The 12,770-nt window shown below is 29.7% G+C and overlaps 2 protein-coding genes across 3 annotated transcripts in view; both read right to left on the bottom strand.

The window, feature by feature from the left end:
- LOC111618006 (acyl-CoA dehydrogenase family member 9, mitochondrial-like) overlaps positions 1-12,770 on the bottom strand; it is a 55,962-nt gene that overhangs the window by 39,597 nt on the left and 3,595 nt on the right. For both annotated transcript variants that reach the window (XM_023359423.1, XM_023359424.1), the window contains exons 2-5: positions 11,855-11,955; positions 9,387-9,537; positions 7,389-7,482; positions 5,549-5,622 (exon numbers count right to left, since the gene is read on the bottom strand). In XM_023359423.1, coding sequence (XP_023215191.1) covers positions 5,549-5,622; positions 7,389-7,482; positions 9,387-9,537; positions 11,855-11,955 — 420 coding nt within the window. The remainder of the gene's footprint in view (positions 1-5,548; positions 5,623-7,388; positions 7,483-9,386; positions 9,538-11,854; positions 11,956-12,770) is intronic.
- Positions 2,565-5,404, bottom strand: LOC111618007. Its single transcript, XM_023359425.1, has one exon. The coding sequence runs from the start codon at positions 4,282-4,284 to the stop codon at positions 3,106-3,108; it is 1,179 nt and encodes a 392-aa protein (XP_023215193.1). The 5' UTR covers positions 4,285-5,404; the 3' UTR covers positions 2,565-3,105.

The following is a 12,770-nucleotide window of genomic DNA, read 5'->3' as shown; positions in this document are numbered from 1 at the left end:
CTGAATTTGGGCTACCTGGATGGGGAATGACCTCTGCTGATTCACAGATTTCTTTAAAACACTTATGCTATTCATACACTTATGTTCATGGTGTCATTGCCATATACTTCTTAAAACATTTAATCATGTTTTGATATAGCTTTTACCAAGTTTGACAGATTTTAATGTTTATTTGCTATTTGTGATGTGTCTTTTCAGAATTCTGACAGCACAACCTACATATTCCAATATTTTGACATTTTGTGTTCTAATCTATATTAAACAAGTACTGATAAATCTAAAAAATGTTCAAACACAAGCATGCTTACAATTACAACCCTTGCTAGGCAACATCAAAAGTCAGTTTAAGAGATAATAAGAAAAGACAACTGTCTGTCAGTGTTACTTTAACCTTATTAACACAGAAAAACTCACTAGTGCTTTCAACATTGTAGTTCTTTGTATATTAATTAAGTCTGCTGTTTTAAATTTTATATTCTATTCTTGAATCAGTTTTTAGAACAAGAGTTTCTGTAACTGTGTGTGTTCTATGTTTGAACTACATAGCCTGAATATAACATTAATGCAATGTTGAAAGTACTAGCAAATTTTTCTGTTATTAAAGTCAAAGTAGTACCAATAGACAGCTGTCTTTTTCTTATTATTTCTTAGATACTTTTGTTGTATAGTGTTTGTTGACTCTACTGTGTATATCTATGGAATTCCTCTATTAATTTACATAAACTTATGTGGGGCTGAGTGGGGAGAAATTTAAAAAAAACTCAATGAATGATAATATGTGGTATATATCGTCATCATCTCCCTTGCCATTTGAACTGCCGAGCGGTAACAATCAACGGCATGTGGAAGCAGTTGAGTCAGAGATAGATGCCTCGTTTACAAACAACACAACCCGTTTATTAAACACGAAAGAAGCTTACAAGATTTCAGCAATCTTGGAAGTTCTACGCTGGCTGCGGCCTCTGGGTCTTCCTCTCCTTTCCAAGATAGTCCCATTTTGAAGGAGTGTTCCTTGTTCGCAAATGAACAATTCCATCACGTCTCGACAACTCTGGGACGATGCAGTTGACTTCTGTTGATGGAAAGATGTTGATCTGAGGTCGGGAGATGGAGACGAAGATGGGTGTGAGACCCACACACAACAATAGATCCGTCACTTGGAACTTTCAAAGAAGAAGCCGTTGCGTCCTTGAATTTCTGGGTTTTATCTGTTTTCCTTCAATTCCCCTTTCCGATTGGTCTCTTCTTGTCACCTGATGATAATTTGAAACCTTTCACGGGTGCAGGAAAGGTCAAAATCAAAGTTTAATTCGATCTCCAACTGGAAATGGTTGACGGACTTACATTCTTCTATTGTTTAAAAGTTAGCATCGCGTTTTCATAAAATAAAAATCTATTTCTAACTACTATATTTTTTCTTTAAAACAAAATTATTTTAACATGAATTTTAGTGAGGGTTCAGACCTGTCCAGAACCTCACACTTAATATAATCCTTTGAAAATTAAAACAGATTTCAGAAGTTTATTAAAGAAGATTTCAGAAGAAAATTAAAACAGATTTCAAAAGTTGTAGAAAATTAATAAATTAAGTAATATTTATTAATTTTCTACAACTTTTGTTAAAATATTTAAACATTTTCAATAATCAAAACTCAAAAAGATAAGATAAAATATTAAAAATTATTTCTGTACAAAAATATCATTTTTGCTATTCAATAATAATGTAAGAAAAACCATTTATGCCTTTTTTAATTCTGTTATTTATTCTTTTTGTAATCAAAACATAATGGTAAGACGACATTAAAAAAAATGAAATTTTGCTAAGTTCTTTCTGGCCAGTGTCGCTTTGATACAGAAAAAAAAAAAAGCAAAGAAGAATTTGACTTGAGCAGTTTAGACAGCTAATGAATTAAAACTAATTGACTTTATTTACGTATTTACATGAAATATATAAAAGACATAAAGATGCTATTGAAAAATCATATTATAAAAAATAAACTCCTAATTCCAGAAATTGCAGAGCTGAGACCATAATATTGCACAACTTGATTGTAATGATTAGTACAATATTACATTAATCATTGTGTCTGAGATACCTGTAAGAATCATCTGCATTTGATCATAATATCTGCAAGAATTGTGTGTGAATGATCTTGTGAGCCGCAGATTTTTACGGGACTCATAAAAATCTAAATTTTCTGTTAGTTGAAAATATCCTTAGAAAAAACCCGAAGAATTTGAACTAGATCGGATTTCACCGATTGTATAACAACTAGCTGGAAAGTTTACACTTAGGTGTGAAGAATGCACCGTCATCGTCAACAAAAGTCAATCACGTGTCAGTTTTCCCACGCGAATGATATAAAAGCTCAAATCTCCGGAAGCTCGGGCAATTCGTCACAGGAAGTTATACTTGGTGTAGTGCCACCTCGACTCCCAAACCTTCATTCATTCATTCATTCATTATTTTATTGTACATATATAATATATATATATATATATATACAGACCGGCCCCACTTTGTTGCATTACCGGTTGTACACAAAGAAATTACAATGCTCAGGTATAGATGTTGTACACATAACTCTAATGATGAAGAATTAAGATAACATAAGAAATAAAATACATAAAATAGTACATTAATAACATGAAAATCAAAATAAAAACAAAACAAGTTAACTGATCTATATACAACTATGTACAAATTCATGACAAGCTGCTGTTAGTATTGAAAAACATGTAAAGTTCATCATTATTATCAAATACATATACTCGATTATACAATACATAAGACACAATAAATAAGTACAATAATCAGCAACTTGCCAATCAGAGAGAAATACTTGACATTAAAAGTGTGTCAATGACACCAAAGTACAAACAATAAAGGAAATTCAAAGTATGCTAAGTACAGTACATATAATTTATATGACAAAATGTATGGTTCTTAGTAACAATTATTAGAAAGAACTAAGATCATTAATTAAAATTATACAATAATCAAATATTATACAGCGATATACATTCTACAGTTCCAAAATACAAATGTCAGACCACAATCTCCAGACACCGGTTAATCGTTGAGTTGTGAAGTAGCCTCGCAGATCACTGTATTACGTAGTCAGTTCTTTGTTGGAATTTAGTTTTTTCTCTTAGATACACTGGGCAAGTTTTATCCATTGTGTTGTGACAATTCTGTACTCTGTTTTCTTTTAAGCAGTTAGCACACTTCGGTGAGTCATGTTTGTTTTGGCAATCTTTGTATAAATAATTTCCGTTACAATGGCTACACACATTTTCTTTTAAAGAACAATTTTTCGCAAAATGTCCAAATGATAAACAGCGATAGCACTGTGTTATAGGGAGAAAGTCAAAGACAGGACAGGTTGTCCAAAGAAGATGGATTTTTCCCGCTTTTATCATATTTTCTCTAATTTGTGGAGATACTTCAATAATCCAGGAAATATGATTTTCATTTTTTTGGTTAAGCGGAAACCTTATGTTAACGTTTTCAACAAAAGTGCGTTCAGTATAGGTGGGGAAAATGTACGGGTTTTGCTCAAAAATGTCTAATGCAAGGTCCTCTTTATTAATGGTTTTCGGAACGGAAGCAATTTTGACTAATGGTAGTCTCTTTTTTGGCAAACGTGATACTAAACCTGGAACTTGTTCGGCATTCTCTTTAAAGTAGTTTACCTCACTCTTATGGTTTAAATCTACTGCAATTCCACCATTCCTAATTTTCCTTAATCGACGTATGCCTACACCAAGCTTATCAGGTCTCACGTTACTAGTTAAAGTACTTTTTGTTTCATCAGAAGTGGCTCTATTATTATCACTATATACTAATACAGTATATGCAGGTAGAGGTTGTTCGTCTATAATTTTAGTTTGTTTTATTCCTTTTTGTAAGATATCTTTATAGCTAGGAATGCTAGGAACTTTTTCACTAGTTAGATCATCAAAAGAGGTTTTCCTCTGATTTTGTACTGTTTGTTGAATATCCATTAGGATTTTTGTAGTTTCATCAACATGAGCATCTTTGAATTTCTTTAAATCATTTTTAGTAGCTAATCCTGAGAGTGTCTGTTCAATATAATCATTTAGATTGTTTTTCTTAAAAGTACTTTCCGCCAGTTCTACTACTCTGATGAATTGTGTCAGTACATACGTTAAGTGACATTCCACTCCTAATTTGGCCTTCGGGTTATGCTTGGAATATTGTTTAATCTCATCGATAATGCCATAGGCAGTGTCGTGAAATGTTTTGACCTCAGATTCCATACCAATCAAAATAATAGATTTTAAAATTAAAAAAAAAAGTTAACAGAGAAAATGTAACTTCCGGAAAAAGTTCTAGAACTTTCCTGTAGAAAAAGTCATTGAGCATTGCTATGACTACCGGCAATGGAACAGTAGTGTTGAAATTCCAAAATTTTGTAGAACAGCGATAATTTAAAAACTATTGGAGATATTAGCATGAAATTTTCGGAAAAAGTCACGTTTGGTATCTTCTAAGAGACACCCAAAACTTTTCGGAAATAACAAGTCGGAAGCGAGTTATAACCCACTGAAATTTAACCGGAAGTCTCCCAAACCTCCATACAGCGGACCCGATCCAGCTACAGAGAGAGGACATCGAATAGAAGATACCAAGGACTCCTACCTCTTCCATATAGACGATTGCGCCAACGCTCCATTACGCCGAGAGGTATTTAGGGGATCTAGAATTTGTAAAAGTGCTCTCTCTTGAACTAGAAATTAGGTCAGCAACATAGCTACGAAAGTAGTCGCCATATTTTGTAAATATTTTAATATAACCACATTTAACCTTAGTAGTAAGTTCGCCTCCTGTAATTTAGATTTAGTTATTCAATAAATGCTTTGTTATTTCGTTGAACCTGTCTCCTGTCATTTAAGGACACCTGCCAGCTTCCTCACCCCCTCCCCACTCAATTTGCCCTCCTAGCCATCCAACGACTCCGAGATCAGGTTTCATCAACCCGTGCAGAGTAAGTGGTCATTTGGGGATTAACCAGTGACCCACTGTTAATCTCACAATCTTATCCCAGGAGTCAGATCTTGCAGATCAAAGGACTGAATGGATCCTTATCTAATAGCCTGTAAAATCCTATAGTTCTAACATTAGTCATTTTGTTTTTCATTATTGACCTCAATGACTAACAAAAACATTCCAGATAGTTTCCAGATTTTCAGAATAACCTCTTTTTCTATGAAAATAAAGCATTCTTTAAATGACAGATACATTGTGAGTGTCCCCTTCTCTCTCTCGAAAAAGTTTGTTATGGCAGGTGCATGTGTATTATAAATTGGAACTGTATTCTTCACATTCCAAATATTAAATTAAATAAGAATCTTTAAATTATTATGTGGAATGCTCTGACCTTATTAGTTTTATGACAAAATATATTTTTAAAGAAAATCATTAATAATGATAAAAAAGAAATAAATAACTGATATTATAATAAATAATTTTAAATTATCTAAAAACCATAAATATATAATTTCTATAATAATTAATAAATACCTCAATTGATCCATCATCAGATTTAATTATATTTTCTGCAGGAACTATAGTTTCTTTGAATTCCACTGAACATACTATAAAAAAATTATTAAATTTTCATCAGTTTCTCAATTTAATATAAAAATTTGCAAGTTTTAAATCTCTACATATTACATAACAGTAAATGAATTTGTAAGATTTTTTAAGGGATGTAAACGATATTGATTCATAAGTAATGCAAACTGATTTATAAAGCCAAGCAACCACTGGATTATATTGGGCTACTTTTCTGTGATTATATTTAATCAATTACTAAATAATTTGTCACTAGAGGGAGGCATCTAGAGCAAGAGTTGCAGGTTCTGGGCTGATTCTTTTCTTCCTGAATATTCTAAATTATTTTTAAAATATTAATTTAATTATAATTATTAAGTTTAATAAGAGATGGTGCCTAATGCCTCCCTCTAGTGACAAAGTATTTAGTAATTAATTAAATACAATCACAGAAAAGTAGCCCAATGTAATCCAGTAATTGTTTGACTTATCAGGTTTCATGATATTTGTTTATATATAACTGATTTATATTAATGTTTCTCAATTTTTTCCAACATGACTCACTTAACTCATTTCAGAAGACATTTTCATAATTCTTAACTAGCTTAATCTAGCTTCCATAATTCTTCTAAAAAGTTCCAGAACCTAGAGGTGAAATTTGGTACACAGTTAGGGTACGTCACGAAAACGCACACTAAGAAGGGATTTTTCGAAATTCCCCCACGGAGGGAGAGGGAGAGCATTAAGTCTTAACCTGAAGAATGGCTTATACTGTACTATTTTAGATGCGATTATTTGTTATTAATTACGTTTAGTCTTCATTGAGTACTTAGGAGTATTAAATTGATAACATTTTAGACACTGTTATAAATAATTTTTATATATTTCGATCTTTTTAACCAAATGTTCAAACTGTTTTAAATTCAAATTTCTTTTTTCATATTGGTTTGATTATAGAACGATTATAGATGTTCCAGAAAATTTATCAAATTAAAAACAGTTTGTTTGATTCTCAGCAATTCTCATCATTCTCAGCGATAGGTTTTACATAACAATTACTATGGTTGTTGAAATATTGAATGTAAATAGGATTTGCTTGCAAAATCCGCACGAGCGAAGCCACGGGTAACAGCTAGTTTATATATATAAATTTCATACAAATGAAATAGACTTGTTTTTCTTCATTTTTGAAATAGATATAATTACATTTTCAGAATCCTATCCCATCTTATTATCAATTATAACAGAAATATTGGTGTGTTACAACTGCAATGGCAGCACTTTGTTGACACAATGTCATAGCTGTCTTCACAAAATGATACTGAAATCATATACAAAAATAATGATTCTTCTAGTGTTCAGTTTCTTACTTTTTGACTAACCTTTATAATTTTGATTGGCATTCTGATGACAAACTATAATCATTTAAAAGGATCATATACAGAGTAGACCAAATAAAGTGTCACTGCTCAATAGCAGTCTCATCCTGTATATAAAAAATTGTTTATGCTACTATTTTAAAACTGATCAGTATCTTATAACATAGTGTTCTCTAAATATTAAATTATTTTTTATGAATATTTTTATAATGATAAAATTTATCTATTTACAACACTTTAGTCTTATATAATTAATATTTTATATAGATTAAAATCATAATGTTCTTATATACTATAATATGCCAGAAGAGTAAAGAGTAATAAGTAATTTTTTTAAATTAAAAAAGCTACTTAAATAAATATTAAAATATATTACAATTTTATTATGATAATTAATAACATAGTTTTTAAAAAATGTCAAAACTTACTGTTGCAACCAGTAAGACCAAGACTTTTCTCAGGAGTTCCAAGAGTAATACCTTCTGAGTTTTTTTCAACAATAATTAACCCAATGCTTTCAGACTATTATAAATAACATTTTAAAATATTATATAGCTTAGTTTTATCTATAATGTATATATTAATTGTTATGTGTATAATTAATATAATTATAAAATTTTCAAATAAATTTAGAAATAATTGGTTCTTAATAAAAAATAAAATAAAAAATTATTACAGAAATCGCTTTTAGCCCTAAGTATAATTAAATTAATTAAAATATCTATAACCATACGGCAGATAATAGTAAGGGCTTATTGAATAGTAAAGGCTACATTGATAATGCTTACTGCTCATACAGTCATGGCGATGGTTTCATCTTTATATTGTATAGCTTTAGGCATAGTTTTAAGTTTAATTTTAGATTTAATATTTTTTCACCTTGTATAATTTTTAAGTATACTAAGACCTCTCGCTATTACCAACTGAAATGCATTTTGGATTTTTACAGTTTTTTATACTTATGTAATCATCTTATTGTATATCCTTTTTGTTTTATTAAATGTTTTTACTTTGATTCTTGAGCATTTGTGCCCATTATCATTGGTGTGATAAGCCCTTACTATTCCTTATTATAAACCTTATGGTTATAGATATTTTAATTAATTAAAATAAAAAATGTTTACAAACTATTATTACAGTAGTGGCCAAAATTATTGCATTACATTTGGGAATCTGAAGAACTACTGCTTTAAAATAAATAAGTTTTTTTTTTAATTCTTTCTGCCCTGTTAGCACTAAGCAGATTTTTTAAATCAAGATCACCATGGATTTGGTAAGGCACACAACAGGGCAGACAGGTGGTGAAGGACAGGACCTGACATATCTAGAACAAACCATTTGCATAAAATTCCTGGAGTTTTTAGACCCATTGAGATTTGTTTCTGGGTCCACCTTAACAACTTGTCCATCCAGCTGTCCTTAAAGAAATGTTGTATAATATAATTTAGTTACTGCACCAACTGTTTAGTATATATAATAGGCAGGAAATAGTAATTTTCATTTGCATTAGGTCAGTTGTTCATAAAATAGTTTGAATGTATTTCTTATATTGTAAGGTTCCATAAGATCTTACAATATAATGGCAAAAGAAGAATATTTATCTTGCTATTTGATAAAAGATAGAAAGTTAATTCTAACATTTATCTCACAAATAGAATATGAGATAGTTGCTTAATTAGACAACTAGCAAGAGAGTTTAATTCATCACTAAATATGAAAAGCATTTGATATTTGATAAACTGAAGAACTAATAAAAGAAATATATCTTTTCTTTTTTCTTTATTTCTTAATTGTAACAAGATGGCTAAAAAAAACAAATAAAACAAAATGTATGTTCACAAAAAGACAGAAACAAAACAAAGCTGTTTCTTTGGCATAGAACAAACTCTTGAAGAATATTTTCTTTCAAATTAGAAGTAAAATCTCCACTGATCTCAAGTTAACAGTGCTCAAGTTGCAATGAGAAAATATAACAAGACTTAAAATATACTACTTACTGTCAATACTACTACAAAGTGATATATCAATGATAATTTACAGATATCACTTTTTTTTTATTTTAGTATTCCAAGAAATTTGATATAATTTTAATTGTGATATAAGGAAATGAATATACTGTATATCAGATTATTATAATCACCAATAACACCTAATATTTGTATCACACTTCTTGTTTCTTTGTCTTCATCTTTTCTCTTTTTTTCTATTTTTTAATTGTATAAAATCAAAGTGGTTGCTTTAGTACATAATTTTTGAAAGCTTCTGCCCACTTAAATTAATTCCAACTTGATTTAATCTCCAGTTTACTACTGGAATGTTACAATAATTTTAGCTATTATTATACAATATAATATAATAATCAAATTTTAATTTTATGAATTCTTATCTAATGTTGAAAATTGAATATATAAAATAAAATATCTTACATGTTTTTCAGGTGATGGAATTTTTGCAACAACAATGAAAATATCAGCAATATTTCCATTAGTAACCCAAACTTTTTTTCCATTTAAAACAAGCTTTTTTCTGTCTTCATAAAATTCTGCTAATATTGATACTGAAGCAGGATCATAGCCTCTATTTGCAAAAAAATTCAGCAAAATTATGATAAAATTTCTATCTATTCTTCAAAATAAATAAATAATATACTATACTGTAATTTTAAAATATATACCAATAGTTTTGTCCAAGACCTATATATATGTATTATAAAATAAGTATTTGTATTTAGAGCTGTCAGTAGCTTGAAAGAATAACCCAAATGAAACCAAAATTAGTACACTTACTATTTAATAAGGGGAAAGAAGAATGGAACAAGAAAAAAAATTGCTAATAGAGTGTGCTGCGGAGCCTGTCATTTCAATTGCTGTTGTAATCAAAAGTGTACCATGGAGGTGTCTCAAGCCTAAGTGCTTTAAAAGATAGCATATCACAAGTGCAGAGCATCACTCCTGATGCATTACATTCCACAGTTGAGCACGCCATGCACCACCTGGAATTCCAGTATGTACTGTAGTTCAGTACAATGCACATACTGGTATTGTAGAACCTGAACTGAATTGTCAACACCATGTGACAGTGTAAGAACATTAACTGTGACATTTTTCAATAAATACTGGTATGTCATCAGTTTTTGCACCTTAATTATTTCTTCTTGCACACATTATATTTGAAACTTTATAGTGCTCTCTAGCAGCAATTTTTTAACTACTTTTTTTCTTGTTCCAATCTTCTTCTTTCTTCTTAAATAGTAAGTGTACCAATTATTTTGGTTTCATTTGAGTTATTCCTTCAAACTACTGACATCTCCAAAACAGAGATACTTATTTTATAACCACCCAGTATATATATATATACAAATAAACTTCATTTATGTGGCTACCTTCAGAATATAAGTGNTTTTTTCCTCGCATTTGGGTCTATAATCCTTTGAGTCACAACTCCAGCATTATTTATTATTCCTTCCAGAGTCGCAGGATTTGGCTACATTTCACCGAATGTGGCTACTTTTTTCAGTTTGATGTAAAAAATATCATTTGGCGCTTTGCCTACTTTTTGGGCTACATATTATTCATAAATATATTAGTTGAATAAAAATGCACTTTAAAAAAGTGTTTCGTCGATTTTTATTAATTAGAGACCCAAATAAAACAAATATTTGTTTTTTTTCAAATAAATTTTTGTTTGTTTCTTTATATTTATAATAAATGAATTTATCTATTTCTAAGTAAAAATTGAAAGTATCTGTAAAGTAGTTTTCTAAAATATCCTTTTTTGTGATAAAGTTTTAATACTTATTATTATAATCTAGACATATTAGTCCTTAAATATACTTGTATATTGGGCCACAAGTACATATTATATAAACTTGACTTCTTGACTTCTTCCAATTATATTATATAAACTTGACTTCTTGACTTCTCCCAAAACTCCTTGACTTCTTCCAATGCGGCCCAGAGTAACGAAAAGGTTGGACACCCCTGCTTTAAATAATACACTAAATTTAGGAATGTTGGGTTTTCCTGTTTTATTGGTCATGTAAACAAGAATAAATTTTACCTTAAGACACTCCTATTGTATTCACTTAAGCAAAATGGCCACTGATATGCAGTTTGATTTATATTAAAACATTTGCAGATCTACTGTGGAATTTCAGGGCAAAAGTGAGATGGCCACATAACTAGCATGGTGACGTCAGTAAACAAATAGTCCAACCTTTCCCTTTTTTAAAATGTCATACTATGATTCCGTTTATAAGAAAGATACCACGATACCTGAATATTTTAATCTAAAATTTCTCTATAAAAAGTTGTACTAAAATTTATAGTGAGAATAAAAAATGGATATAATAAATTTAGCTTGAAAAAACTTTCAAGTACATAAAGAAACATACTACAGCTTAAGCAACCAAAAGAATTCCACTCAGTAAATTAGCAATAATTAATTTGAATTTAATTATTTTAAAGAAAAAAAAATTATATACAATGAAATGTGAAAAAATAATGATTTGATGAATGACATAATAAATTGGCCTGTAAATAGTTTCTCCTGCTCTAGCTACTATTTCCTACCAATGGTTGACTAAACTCAAGTATACAAATGGCCAGGTGGCCAAGTAGTCAAGGTGGTAGCCTACCACTCTGGGGGACCTGGGATCGAGTCCAGATAGGTTGAAAAATCCCCAGGTATTTTTTGGGAGGTGGGAGAACTAATCAAAAATATCTGGGACAAAATTTATTGTAGGAAAACAAAATCAACTTCAGAAATATGTTTCTTTTTATATTATCTTGTTTTTATGCTGTTATATTATTGTCAATTTATAGTTTATATTCTCAACAAAATTAAATATTTTTATTTCTTAAATTTAGATATAAGAAATAAATAGAAAACTTACGAATCTAATTCCGTCAAACAAAATGCAGAAATATATTCTCCACTAGCTAATTTGGAAATATACTTTTCTTTTTGTTCATTTGTACCAGCTATTAATATACTCTATATAAATAAATTTAATGAAATTAATAAAATATATAACGTTTCACACACTTAAAGCTTATTGGTATAATTACCATCTTATTACTTCTTAAGAATTGAAAGTAAATCATTTATATGAGTTATATAATATTTATCATTAAAATTGTGAAATGCAATGTAAATATACAATTTTTTTTTTTTCTTACATTTCTGTAAAATTCATTCTTATTTGGATATATAAAAAATATAGGTATCATTAATTATTAAAATACTTTTAGAACTTAATGATACATTAAATATAGAAATAAAATATTTTTTATCAATGTTGTAAAAATTATATTATTATTATTATTATTATTTTGGGTTTAGTGGGTTATATTCAGTTTACACTGGTGGCTGTGTACTATGCTGTGTACTATACAGAGTCAAGGTATAGCAACCAAAACAGAACTAAGATTAAATGTGTTTGTCGGTGTCTGTATTCAGGAATTTCCTAACAATATGGCATGTATTCAATATAGTGGCCTTCTGTAGTGTGATGTATGTATTTCTATTCAATTGTAATGTTCCCAGGCTTTTGTGTAGTGTGTGTGGTATCACACTTGTACAGGAGAGAACGACAGGTACAATAAGCACCCTTTCCATCCTCCACAGATGCCTTATTTCCTGGGCAAGTTCTGTGTACTTGCTAATTTTTTAAGTGCATGTGTTTGTACATTGTGAGTGTTTGGAATGGCTATGTCTATAATGTATGTAATTTTATTGTGTTTGTCAATGAGTGTGATGTCTGGGTCTGTTGTGGTAAATTGTTTTATCTGTGATTATGGCTCTGTGTA

The sequence above is a fragment of the Centruroides sculpturatus genome, unplaced genomic scaffold (assembly GCF_000671375.1).
Source record: "Centruroides sculpturatus isolate CEXI.00-Female unplaced genomic scaffold, Cexi_2.0 scaffold36, whole genome shotgun sequence".
Taxonomy (NCBI): domain Eukaryota; kingdom Metazoa; phylum Arthropoda; class Arachnida; order Scorpiones; family Buthidae; genus Centruroides; species Centruroides sculpturatus.
This window is presented reverse-complemented; position numbering and strand designations above follow the sequence as displayed.